At 37.0% G+C, this 13143-nt stretch overlaps 1 protein-coding gene across 3 annotated transcripts; it reads left to right on the forward strand.

Annotated features, from left to right (window-relative positions):
* Positions 1-1557: 1557 nt before the first annotated feature.
* Positions 1558-11888, forward strand: CLK4 (CDC-like kinase 4). 3 transcript variants are annotated; one of them, XM_009700785.1, is made up of 13 exons: positions 1558-1641; positions 2317-2474; positions 3570-3795; positions 5012-5102; positions 5505-5571; positions 7241-7357; positions 7457-7623; positions 7727-7821; positions 8917-9046; positions 9382-9464; positions 9967-10046; positions 11368-11455; positions 11535-11888. In XM_009700785.1, the coding sequence occupies exons 2-13, from the start codon at positions 2323-2325 to the stop codon at positions 11670-11672; spliced, it is 1434 nt and encodes a 477-aa protein (XP_009699087.1). In that variant the 5' UTR covers positions 1558-1641; positions 2317-2322; the 3' UTR covers positions 11673-11888. The 3 variants fall into 3 exon arrangements, with proteins under 3 accessions (XP_009699087.1, XP_009699089.1, XP_009699088.1); XM_009700786.1 differs by lacking the exon at positions 1558-1641 and having other exon boundaries at positions 2323-2482; positions 3590-3795; positions 5015-5102; XM_009700787.1 differs by lacking the exons at positions 3570-3795; positions 5012-5102 and having other exon boundaries at positions 1578-1641.
* The last annotated feature ends 1255 nt before the right edge of the window (positions 11889-13143 follow it).

Consider the following 13143-nt stretch of genomic DNA (forward strand, 5'->3'; position numbering starts at 1 on the left):
CTGAGGCCTCCCAGGGAAGACTGGCGTGGAAGTGGATTTCGTGGCCTTGGGGTAGTGGGTGTCTTCTGTAGGACTTGTTCTTGCGTGTCTGTACCCCAGACGCTCAGATCGGCCTGGCCCGGCGGACTTTGGTCATCTCAAAGCAGTAAGCCTTTGACCTCCTCCAGTCCGTGCAGCCTGCCAAGTTTTCGAGGAGAGACATTTAGAAATTGCTGTGTAGGCAGCTTACGGCAGGATTTTTGTGGCCTTCATGGGGCGCTTTATGTGTGGATCTTTTACAAAGGTCCGTGGCTCCTATTTGAGAAATGTTACGGCAAAACGTGGGAGTGAAAACGGCCTGTGATATGGATTAGGACCACATGCTATAGGAATGCATATGCTCATGTCAGCTGTCAGTATTACATAAGTGCTTCGGTGCATAAATTTAGAAGGAGTGCATAATAGTAAAAAAAAATTTAAGGTGGCTCCTCCTGTAACGTGGATTGTGGCCACTTCGGGCCTTGCACAGAGACCGATTCTAACAATTTCCTCCTCATTTGCGTTTACTTGGCTCTTTTAGGGACAGAATTTGCAACTTCCATCTTAATTCCAATAATTCTGTGTGCACTGAGTGGAGTTAAGCACCAGTTAGTCTTCAGCTAAACCTTTTCTTCAGTTTTCTCTGTCAAATATAGATCCTTCCACCCCAAGCCCCCCTCTACATGACACTAATTGCTGTTTTATTAGAGCCTTAGTGCAGCCTGCCTCCTGCCAAATGTGGAAGAAAGCAAAAAAAAAAGGCAGTCATAAGTAAAATCATCAATTCACCTATAACTGTGTGTGGGGAACTCTTCACCTCAAAAGTAGAATAACTGAAAACTGAGTGTGTTTCATAAGTTGAGTTATGTAGGCTGAAAATAGAGGAAAGTGGCTTTGGAGCTAGGTAAGAAAACAAATTCAGGTGTGTAAATGAAACAATAATCGGCCTTAATCTTGTCTTGATCTTTCAGGCATTTTTGTTTGTCATTTGATACATCAGTATTTTTATTTCTTATTAATGTATCATAAGAGAATAGGATTTTTGTGAGACCTAGATCATGACTGACTCAAAGGGTGTACCAGTCACTTATTTTTGCACAGTTTATTACTCTGCTTGCATTGTATTTTAAAAACAGATTTCTATAAAAAGCACTGGTGCAGGTGTCTGTTGTGTTTTTTTGAACTACCAGCCTGTGACAGATATTATGAAAGTACCAGAAGACCTCTTTTTCAGAACAGCCTTGACATTTACATGTTCTAAAAGTTTCCTTAAATGCCTTCATTTGATATAGAGGCAACTAAAATTGTTTTGTGTAAATTTACACAATCATGATTTTTTTTTTTTTAAGTGCTGTCTTTGTTTCTAAGCTACTTTTCTTGCTGTCCCCCCTTACTGTGGAAACTTTTTCTTGTCCTGTTAGTTCATTCTTCAGAATATACTGAAATACATCTGTAAGCTTATTCTTATTTTCAAAAACTCCTGCCAAGAAAGAGTAAACAAATATTGGTTGGCTTTGTTATAGTCTTAATTCTGCAGCTCTGCTTTACTTTCCTTTTTTTCAGTTGTGTGTGTACCTGTTTGAACACAGAATTCCTGCATATAACATCCAGCAACGGAAGCTGGTGGGTTTTGTCTTTGGCAAATCAGCTGAGTTGTGAAACACCCACATACTTGCATGCTGATAGGGTTCAAAAATTGTGGCTTGGCTCATAGTAATAGAGAGTTATGTGTTAATACATCAGAGTTCACTGTGATTGTTGCTAAAACTTCAAAAAGTGACTGTCTAACAGCGATCTGGAAATAGATTTGTGAGAAGTTTTTAGACTGATTGTACATACTTGACTTTCATGTAGTAACTTATATACAATATAGTATGAAGAACTAAATCCAGGTTTTGTCAGAGAGAATGTTTGAAGATTAAGGTCTCTCTCTCACAGAAGACTCTTCAAGGAAATAGTTCTGTTTAGTCACTTGAGAGTTTATTTAAAACGGGCTTTAATGATATGTTTGAAGTTATTAAGTGAAAATGAGTTGGCCTATTTAATCTTGATTTGTGTTTCATAACAGTGTTACAGTGTTAGGATGAGAGAGCTCTGTCTACTCGCCAAACAAAAATAATATGTGGGGGAAGCTGAGAAAGAAGAATTATTTGAGGAAATGGTTCTTTCTAGTTCTGTCGTATTTGATCAGACTGCCGTAGTTGACTTGCATCTACAAATACCAGTGTAATGCTTTTGTCTTTTATGTGGTTTTGTTGATTTGTGGTGGTTTTGTGTTTTGTTTTTTTTTTCTTTCAGTGGCAGATGCGGCACTCAAAACAATCTCATTGTCCTGAATGGGACGACAGAAAGAGCTGGGATCAAAGAAAGCACAGTAGCAGCCGTAAACGTAGGAAAAGGTCCCACAGCAGTGGACAAGAAAGCAAGCACTATAAACCGAATCACATTTCAGAAAGGTATAAGAGTCTGTATTGAGTAGTGCTAATGTTTCTTACCATGTCTAAAATAAATACGTTTTCAGGATAAGAGTTTTTGAGTGCACAAAGTTGGCTATTCCTTAAGGTTTGGCTCACTTAAGACAAGCTTAAGAGGTAATTGGTTTTGTAACACAGAACCTGAACCATTAAATAGAAGTTCTTTAATAAAAACAAGTGAATGTTTGTTTCACTGTGGTCAGTTAAGTGTTGGTATTGAATACATTCAAAATTAAATTTCGAGTAAAAAGTAAGCCTTTTCATTTATTTAATGTGAACAAAAGGAAGAAAGGGTTTGTTTAATCATTTAATACAACGGTAAGTATGAATTTCTTTTACTAATTTGGAGGTGATTTGCTTTTTCTCCCATGCTGCTTTCACGGGAAAGATGTGGTTTTTTCTGGTTTGTGGTTTGGTTTTTTTTCTTCTTCTTTTTCCTTGAGAAGATCCCATGAAATTCTTTTAAAAGAAGCTCAACTCATGTTTATAAAATGCTGGAAGGGATAGGTGTACAGCAATATGGGGGCTCTTTGCCTCAGTAGCTTTCTGAAAGGCTTTTTTTCAGTGCAGAAGATCCTTGATCCAGATACTCTCTGAGGGTTTTAGTGTTTAATGCAGAGCACTAAGAACAATGCTACTTCTCTCAGTCACCAGGTTTTATTTTTCTTTTTCAACACTTTTAAACTTTGAAAGCATAAAAGGAGATTATTGCTGTATTGAGAGTGTTTTATCGTGCGACTTTCGAGATTGTAATTGAGTTGCTCAGTATATTTTAGGAAGTGTTTCTCCTTTTTGAGTCCGAGTTTCTTATTTACTGTGCAAACTGTGGACGGATTATATATTGTTCATGTGGATGGCTGCTATGTATTTGAGACTGACAGTGTTGTTAGATTTCTAATAAAGTAACATCGAAAGCTCCACTATTTCCCCCACTATTTCTGGGGAGGGAGTCAATTAGAAAACGTTCTTCTTGTAAAGACAGATACTATGTAACTCTGTAACTCAGCTCAAGTCACTTGTCTTGTTGGAACCTCAAGTTTTTGAAGTGGAGAACATTCACTTAAAATATATTTTCAGTCATTATTTGGACGATAGAGCCATAAATGAAAGAGACCATCATGACCGGAGATATGTTGAGGAATACAGAAATGACTTCTGTGAAGTATATGACCACAGGCATTATCACAGAGACTATGAAAAGAGTCACCATCATCACTATAGCAAATCCTCTGGTCGGAGCAGGAAAAGTAGTCATAAAAGGAAGCATAAGAGACATCATTGCTCCAGTCACCAATCGCATTCGGTATGAGTAATTTTTAACTTTATTATTCATGAATTAGTGGTAATAGACTTCTTAAGGGAGTGCTAGAACTTCAGTTCCTCGTCACAGTACTTTAAGAAATACTGTATTATTAAAAAAAGGATTTGTAGTTAAGTCCATTTGTGAGCATGTGAATATGTTCTTACTTGAGACTTTTGGATCAGAGTGTTGGGTGGGGGGTGGGATTATCATCAATGCTAGTTATACAATGGGAATGTAGGTGGCTGGTAGCTAAGATCACTGGGTTTGATCTGAAAAATGTTATCTTGGAATTGAAAACAGGTAACTACCCTATTTCAAAGTACAGTTGTCACTTTTTAGTTTTGCAGCATAGTGAACTATGTTTTTTCAAGTAGACTGTGAGTTGCCATACATCCTGTTACTAAAATTAATTGAAGTGACATGCCTTTTTAATGTAAGTTTAATTGGAACTATGAAACGTGCATGTCTGGTAAATTGACAAGAACAAGCTCTGCAGTTCTACGCCTGATTCCAGAAAACTTTGATAAGCTACGTGCCTGGCTGATGGCAGCTAATGTCTTACTGAAGATAGGATAAGTTTGCTGCTTGCCGCCTTTGAAGGCATGCTCTCTGAATTTCTCAGTATTGACATGATGCCCACTGATACATCTTCAGCTCCAGGTGTTTTATGTCACATTTCTGCAATAAAAACCAGCAAGTTGTGTTAGATTATACAGTGCGAATTAATGACTTAGAATAATTTTTCTTCTCTCTCTAAATATGAGGGAAGTAAAATTACTTGGTAGTTTTTTATGTTTAGATTATATAAAGTGTATGTTTTAAATAGAAACATTTCACCTGACTGTAAGCTTAGATATATGTAAATAAAAGCTGTTTTTTGCTGTTTGCTAGCAAAGTATTAGAAATAGTGATGTTGCATTCTTAATCTGTCTTCAGTTAAGCCACTGTTTGAGAGACAAAATTGTGTTGTTTTTTCTGTTGCTTTATCACTTTAAGTATTTATCTGAAAATCTGTTCCTTGCCATGTTTTTCTTCTGTAACATAAACTGTGCCCTGTGAATTTCTGGGGACTGAATTTGAAATTGCTCCTGCCAACTGTTCGTGGCCTGGTGTGTAACTGAATGCCTGAATATCTCCCCGCTGAATGAATTGCGTATTCTGCCCTGAATTCACTCTGATATATTGATTGGCTGGACGATCTTGGTGCCGTTTCCAGAAGAGTCACCGAAGGAAAAGATCCAGGAGTGTAGAGGATGATGAGGAGGGTCACCTGATCTGTGAAAGTGGAGACGTTCTAAGAGCAAGATGTATAGAACATTTTTCAACACTTTTTAAAAACTTTTCAGCAAAAAATCTGTTTAGAATAGTATGTCAGAGGAGGGGGGCTAAAGAAATCTTCATTGCTCTTTTTGTTCTGTTTTTTTTTGTGCTTTTTTGTTTGTTTTTTTTGCATATCTTCTTTTCTGTAGAATTTAAATACTGTGTTCAAAAAGTTCCAATTAGTAAATGAACTTGAATCTTGAGATTAGAACAAGGGATAGTTTTTTGGCTAACTGTTTTCATGACACCTGTCCAATAAAATAATGCATTCAGATGCTGAGATTTAAAGTAATTATGCTTTTGTAATGGCACATTTTAAAATCTACATTAATAATGTTAATTCTTATTTAAGTAGTTTTATAATTCTAACTTGTATTTGTTCTTTTTAGATGAAATTGTTGCGACTTTAGGAGAAGGAGCTTTTGGAAAAGTAGTGGAGTGCATAGATCATGATATGTAAGTGTTGGTTATCTTTATAAGCGGATCTCATGACAAAAGACACTACTTAGCTCAGAAATTAAAACGGGGACATATTTTATAAAGAAAGTTCAAATAAAGCGTTGCAGTATATTTTTAAGAAAGATATTATACTGTTTTTGAGAGCTACCTTGTATGCTGATTTCTAGTTAAAAATTTTTAAGGGTTTTCAGGTGATACCACATCTGTCCCTGATTGTTCATGAGGTTTTTCAGTCATCTCTTCCAATACTAGAAATGTTTTTCGTTTCTTTTGTTGCACTGTGAAAGACCCTTAGATGATACTGACTTTATACAAGATAGTATATAGAGAAATACTTCGGGGTTTTTTTCTCTAAGCTTTTGAGAATTTAACTATAAACTTACTTAACCACATTTGTCTTGGGAAAGATCTGCCTGGAAAGGATTTCTTTCAAAAATACACCTTTTTATAAGTATACTTTTTTTATATATATATAAGTTGTATAACCACATCATGCAAACTGTTGATGACAAAGTAGATGCCATCTGCCTTTTTTAAAGAGGGAGAGCTATGTTTTGCTTTTCCTGTTGGTTCTACAAGTGCTGTTACATTGACTAGAGAATGTGAGGTTATGTAAAGAGTACAGAATTGATTTAGGAGACTGACTTTTAGAAGATGACGCAGTGAGATGCTGAGAAAGTGGTTTTGGTTGTTAGTGAAAGCAATTGCTTGGAATTGGTTGAGCTCTAAATTTCTTTCCTCAGTCTCCCTAATCAGAATTATCCTTTTGAAGTTTTTCTGAGTGCACAGTACTCCAGTATCCAGTCCCTTTTTGGTGGCATGGTTACTTCTGTGTGATGACGTGCTTGGTGGAGGAGAAGCAAATTATTATATTTCTACTACTTCTGTATGTGCTAGGAGTTTTAATCAGTTAGTAAAAGGTGATTGTAACTATATGTTTTATATCTGTGACATGGTTCTAATATTTTTTTCCTCTGCCTTTGGTTGGTTTGTTCTGTCTTTTCACAAGTTAAGTCTGTTCAGGAGCTTGAGATCGTGTTGTGAGGGCAGGCAGTGTTCTTAAGTCATTAGAATCTAAATAGCTCTACAGAGACAATTAAAAATTGTCTGAGAGTGAATGGAATAGAAAGAACTATGTGTATCTGTGTTCCATTTAAGTAACAGCCTTACAGTTTGTGTGTTAGACTAAGTGCAGGTCAGTTTTCACTAGTACAAAATACTCAGAATCTAAACTTCAGAAGTTATTCAATTCCCCTGATTCCTTAGGAGCACTGGAAAAGAGCCAGAACAAGTTGTCCAAGTTGCTGGAAAAAAGGTCAGACTTTTGTAGTGCTTTCCTCAAATGAGAACTTTGCTAATTGTTTTTTAATCATCTTGTAGGTGGATTCCTGATGTGTATTCTACCTTAGATGAGATAATAAGGCTGGGAAGTAGTTAATGTAGCATATGCTATGAGTATTTGAGAAAGGAAAGATTGGTATTACATTGCTTTATAAGAACAGTTCTGGTTAACTGCACGTGCTTAAGTCAAATTCCCCTAATCTAACTCATAATTCTTTATGACCTTTTATCTTGCTGTGTTTCTTTTATTAAAATTGGCCTGCTTTGGGGTTGTAGCTATTTAACACAATTGATTCAGTTTGTGATGCTTTACTTTCTTTTAAAGGAGAGGAATGCATGTAGCAGTTAAAATTGTGAAAAATGTTGGTAGATACCGGGAAGCAGCCCGTTCAGAAATACAGGTGTTGGAACACTTAAACACCATGGATCCCAGCAGCACTTTGTAAGTATAAAATTAGAATAGTCAGTGTACTAAGGATTTGCAGAAGATAATTATTCAATAAATGAGTTTTCATTTGTTTATAATTTTTTCTTTTTTAAGCCGCTGTGTCCAGATGCTGGAATGGTTTGATCATCATGGCCATGTTTGCATTGTTTTTGAGCTACTGGGACTTAGTACTTACGACTTTATTAAGGAAAACAGCTTTCTGCCATTTCATATTAATGACATTAGGAACATGGCTTACCAAATTTGCCAGTCTATAAACTGTAAGTAAATCTCAATACTCTTATCAATTATGTTCTTTTTTTCTTTCCTCTTTTAGAGAATTAATGTATTAATTATGGAATACTGTTCTTTTTTTCCTTGTAGTTTTGCACCATAATAAACTAACTCATACAGATTTAAAGCCTGAAAATATCTTGTTTGTGGAGTCTGATTACATAGTGAAGTACAATGCCAAGATGGTAAGTTTGTTCTCTGTTTCTCCCAACTTTAATTAAGCTACTTCTGTCTTCATCTGAACTTTTCTTAAAAAAAAGTATGTGTAGAAAGGTCAAGTGATAGTTATGTTTCCTAGATTATTTTTTTTTGTGCTCTTTGAGATCTGCTGACTTTCTGCTAAGTGGGTAACTTTGCTCTGATTCAGACTAAACTGTTTCATCTGATCACTAGTTAAGTTCTTTGCTCTTCAGTGAAGTTCTGGCATTCATCAGGAGCATTGTGTTAATGGATTTGAATTTAGCCAGGTGTTTTCCTTCATATTTCTCAAGCCATTTGAATCCCTTTCTTTAAAGCGTCCCTGTGCTTTGAGAGGAATGTCAGATCTTGCTTTCTGTCTGATTACCCTGGAGTCTGAAGTGCCTGTCAGTTTTGCAGTCCTTGGCTTAATAGGGAAGATGAGTTTTCTGTTTGCCATCAGCATGTGATGTTGATCATTGGGCAGCATTGTAATTGGCATGGGCCCTGAATAGGACTGTTCTTGACCAGTGTCCTCCTTTTAAATCTGAGAAAACACTGACACACGATATTAGGGTGAGAACTTGTCTGCATAAATCATTTCTAGCACTGGCAAAAATACAAGTTTCTTTTTATGTTGCTGCTTGTTTTTCAAGGTATAAAAACTTCTTAGAGACAGAAAAGCGGTATGGACTTCACTGCCTCTAGTTTATGCATAAGGCTTGATTTTATTTTTTTATTTTAGAGCTGAAATTGTATAAATGTGTGCACCAATGGACAGACAAAACCAAGACAGAGATAATGAGTAACTGAAGTTAACTTGAAGGTTGACAAAAAAGGAAAGGAGCTCTGTCACTGTGGGAAGGGTCTTTAGTCAGCTGTTTTGAGTATTCAGATTAAATGACTTCATTACCAGCTCCTCTTTCTTGGAGGTCAAGCTGAATAGGAAAGAATGTATTTGGAAGCAGTGTTTCATTACATAGGTTTCATTTTTAGCATTTTAACTAGTATTTTGAAGATAAATAAAGGTAATATGATGGATACCTTTTGCCTAAGCGTGCTTTTAAAAAATACTAACAAATAGCATTTTGATTTTGTTGCAGAAGCGAGATGAACGCACTTTAAAAAACACAGACATCAAAGTCGTTGATTTTGGAAGTGCAACTTTTGATGATGAGCATCACAGCACCTTGGTGTCTACAAGACATTATAGAGCTCCTGAGGTTATTTTAGGTCAGTAAAGACTTTTAAACCTTCTGACAGTTAATTACAGTTCATTCAGATGTCTTTACTTCATAAACTGGAGTAGTTGCTCGTGGTTCTAATAATTCAGTCATCTCTGACAGATAGTGGTGTTAGAATTCTTGAAAGTAAACAGTAAAAGAAATACTCTGAAAACAGAAGTCCAAACATGTTCCTTTCCCCCTTTCTCCCACCAAGGTTTGGGCAGAGGTGTCAAGGGGGAAAATGGGCATCAGTAAACGCACGGAAACTGGGCTTGTGCTTTGTGGATTACAGGTTTTGAGAATGTAATAGAAAGTAAAACATAAACTTTGCATATTTTGCAGCACTGGGATGGTCCCAGCCTTGTGATGTTTGGAGCATTGGTTGTATTCTAATTGAGTATTACCTGGGATTTACAGTGTTTCAGGTATGTACATAAAGTTAAATTGAACGTTTTTGTTACAGAGTACTGATTTTGGTCTTTTAATGATGTGGACGCAACTTACTGGAAAAAACATAACCTCACAGGCTTTTTAAGGATTATACAGATGAGATTGTAAAAACAGCATGCGTATAGGAAAATGTGATGTCTTGGATATCGCCTTCAGACTATTTAAGTTAATCAGTCTGGCTTTTTGGATGATGAAGCCTGTCTAGAGTCTGAAGATACTGCTGGAATTCAGAGTAAAGAAAATGTACTCGGACAAAACTTGGTTTATGAACTCTGTTGTTCAGGGGCTGTCTTAACTGTGGAAAGTGTTGTATAACAAGCTGCATTGCATAATCTGTTTTTAGTAATTTAAGGTGATAATGTTTAAAGATACTGTGATGGTACTCTGCCAGACACCTTGTTTGTAGATGAGTGTTGTGTACCAAGTGGCTGATAGTAGAAAAATGTGATAAGTGCATACATTGCTTTTTCCACACAGACGCACGACAGTAAAGAACATTTGGCAATGATGGAAAGAATACTAGGGCCTCTGCCAACTCACATGATCAAGAAATCCAGGTAAGTTCATCGCAGAAGTAAGTTGCCTAACATTTTCCTATTATAAGAGAAATTTTAAAGCTTCCACTGTTAGCTGTGAGCTTCTGCAGCTCAACAAAGAGACTTCCAGGCTTCTTGTTACCTATTGGTCTGTTGCAAGAAATTGTGTCAGATTTGGGTGAATTAAATAGTCGACAGTAGTCCTCTCTTCTGGTTTTAGTCTGAGTTGCCAGCAACTGAAATGCCAGCTTATTGAACAGTGACTGAGTATGAATGTTCTTAAGTCTTTAAAGCGAAGTTTGGCATGGTCACCGGAACGGTATTAGACACCTGTCTTTCTGTAAACTGTGAGAATAAGGAACCTGCTGTCATCAGAAGATTTATATTGAGAGGAAGAAGAGGGTCCTGTCTTGCTAATACGTCTGCCAGCCTCTTCCACTGTCCCTTCATATTGCTCAGACATGTGCTTCAGTGATCTTTCTCTCTTCCTCAAAGATAACTATGTGCAGCAGAGGTTTCCTACTTCCATTGCAAGGAGAAGCAGCCAGCACAGGGTTCTCCCCTAACCCCCATATGTCCAAAATCCAGAGCACGTGAGATTTGATGGTCCCCTCTCTTTCTGAAATAAATTGTCCTCTTGCCAGCTAGTCGAGATAATCCTGTAACTCCTGTTGTAGTAGAATTCCAGTAATTCTGAGTTGGTATTGTATTTAGTTTATTACAGTTGTCCAGCTGATTCATAGTGTATTTTGAAAAACAATAAAAAAAAATTGGAAAGTTGCAATTGGAATAGAGTCAGGTAGTATTTAAAAAATAAAATGTACTTATGTAGCAGTGTTAATGTGACGCTGAGAGGTGGATTTGCCAGAACTTTTATTTGCACTGGTAGTCTCATGTATTTCTAGTACACTTTTTAAAGGCATTTGGGAATACCTGATTTTGTTAAATAGTTGCTAACCACTGAAACTCTGCAGATTTTATAAGAAATGTTTTTGCAAAGTGAATAGATGGACAAGCTGTCTCTCCGTTACTAGCAAACGAGACCAAGTTGTTCTCTTGGAACACCTGAAAGAATCTATCTCTTTAAATGTCACTAATGGAAATTATGTTTTCAGTGGCTTCTTTGTTGATTGGAATACTGAAGGACCTGTTTTCTAAATATTATGACAATGGTAATATAAAAGCAACAGATCTCCGAATAAATATTTGCTAAAAGAGACCTTAGCTGCCAAATGTGGGGAGAGATGCAGGAGAGTTTTGTGGTGTTTAAGAACTTCTTAGAAAAGCATCTGCCCACTTTATGCACTGACAATATCCTAAAATTGTTTTCCTCATCATGCAGAAAGCATTATTTTCACCATGACCAATTGGACTGGGATGAACACAGTTCTGCAGGACGATATGTTAGGAGACGCTGTAAACCTTTAAAGGTAGGAGACAACATTTTTATTACTTTGTTGTGAAAGTTGCGAAAGATCTCTCTAAAATGCTTCCTTTATTTTCTTTCAGGAATTCATGCATTGCCAAGACACAGATCATCAAAGTCTGTTTGACCTTGTTCGCAGGATGCTGGAATACGATCCAGCCAAAAGAATTACTCTTGATGAAGCGTTGCAGCATCCTTTTTTTGACCCATTAAACAAATAAATAAATTCAAAGATCTTTTATGCTTCTTCAAGGAGATTTCCTAGACTGTGTCAGTCAAGAGGTTGCATGAAACTTTTGTAAACTTTAAATTATTTTGTACAGCTAAGTCTGTAAATATTTACATATGTTTTGTATAACTGTTATGTTTACCTTGTTGAACAGTTGTAGTCTTATGGTTATCAAAGTGAAAATAAAAGTAATTTTCATTTTTGAAAACTCTTTGATCTTTGAAACTGTGCCTCTCTACTTTTGCAGATGGGGCTAGTCAAGCATCTGACTAGGTGAGGGGTCTGTGGGCTAGCTGGACGAGGTTTGAAAACATCAATGTTTTTAACTAGCCTCTTTATTAGTCATGAGGAAAAGATTTGAAGGGCTAAGGCTAGCTGATCGTGCTGCATAATACTTATTGATAACATTCGGAAACATGGTTGGAAACAGTGTATATTCTAAGTAGGTTTCTCTTTTGTGTGTCATCTTTTTCCCAGATTTACTTTTAAACAGCATGCGTCGCTCTCTGGCTGGCAAAGTAGTCTCTGGAAACTTCTCTGATGCTTTCAACATTAAGTATTTATAGGTGATTTTTTTGATAAGGTTCGATAAGTAACATTTCATATTTTCAATACTGTTTTGATTCATTGAAGATCAGCATTTTCATGATAAAGTTTTTAGAAGAATTGTACCACCCCTGCATCAAAATGCAGAGAAATACGGTGTGCCACAAAACTGTGGCATATTTAAGCCCTTCTATTGCAGTAGTAACAAGATCGTTCTGAAGTCTTCCAAGTACATACGTCTGTGGAGCTTGATCTCTAATTCCTGATAAATTAAGTAACCTTGGCAACTGAGAAACACTCATCAGACTGTAACACAGGAAGGAGGAGGATGAGTTCTTGGTTGCGTTTCCTGAACTTGGGTGCTGAGTTCAGAAGAAGGTGGTACTACTTTCCACACAGTTCCACTCATGCGCTTTGGTAGTTTTTGCCCTTCCATGTTTGATGTTTTCTTGGTCTTGTTCAGCGCTCTTTTAATCCGTTTGACACAGTATGGATGGCTTGCTGAGCAGGAGGAAGGGAGGCTTCCATGGTAGGGTTCATTCAGGCTGGCTGTCAACACAGGGGCAGTAAGCAAGTTTTGGCCATTTATTTTGGTCCTGACTGTACCGTGCAAGCCTTTCTTAAGGAAGGAAACTGTAAATTGTTTCAGCTCCACAGGAGCCTGACTTGTGCTTGCTGAGTAAGTCCTGATGCGCAGGAAGGTTTTAAACTGATGTCCTTGTTCCACTGATGTGGAGAAGGCTTAATTTGCGAGAGGCCTCAGCCATGCATATCTCTGACTTGAGAGCAGAATGTAGGTGGGACGTGCTTTGAAAGCTTATCTTCTGTAACCAGTGCCTCCTCCTGTGCTTGATTATCCCGCATAATAGATACCCCCCCTCCTAGGACGGTGATGTTCACCTCATTGTTTCTTCTCT

This window comes from Cariama cristata, unplaced genomic scaffold (assembly GCF_000690535.1).
Source record: "Cariama cristata isolate BGI_N322 unplaced genomic scaffold, ASM69053v1 scaffold15445, whole genome shotgun sequence".
NCBI lineage: Eukaryota > Metazoa > Chordata > Aves > Cariamiformes > Cariamidae > Cariama > Cariama cristata.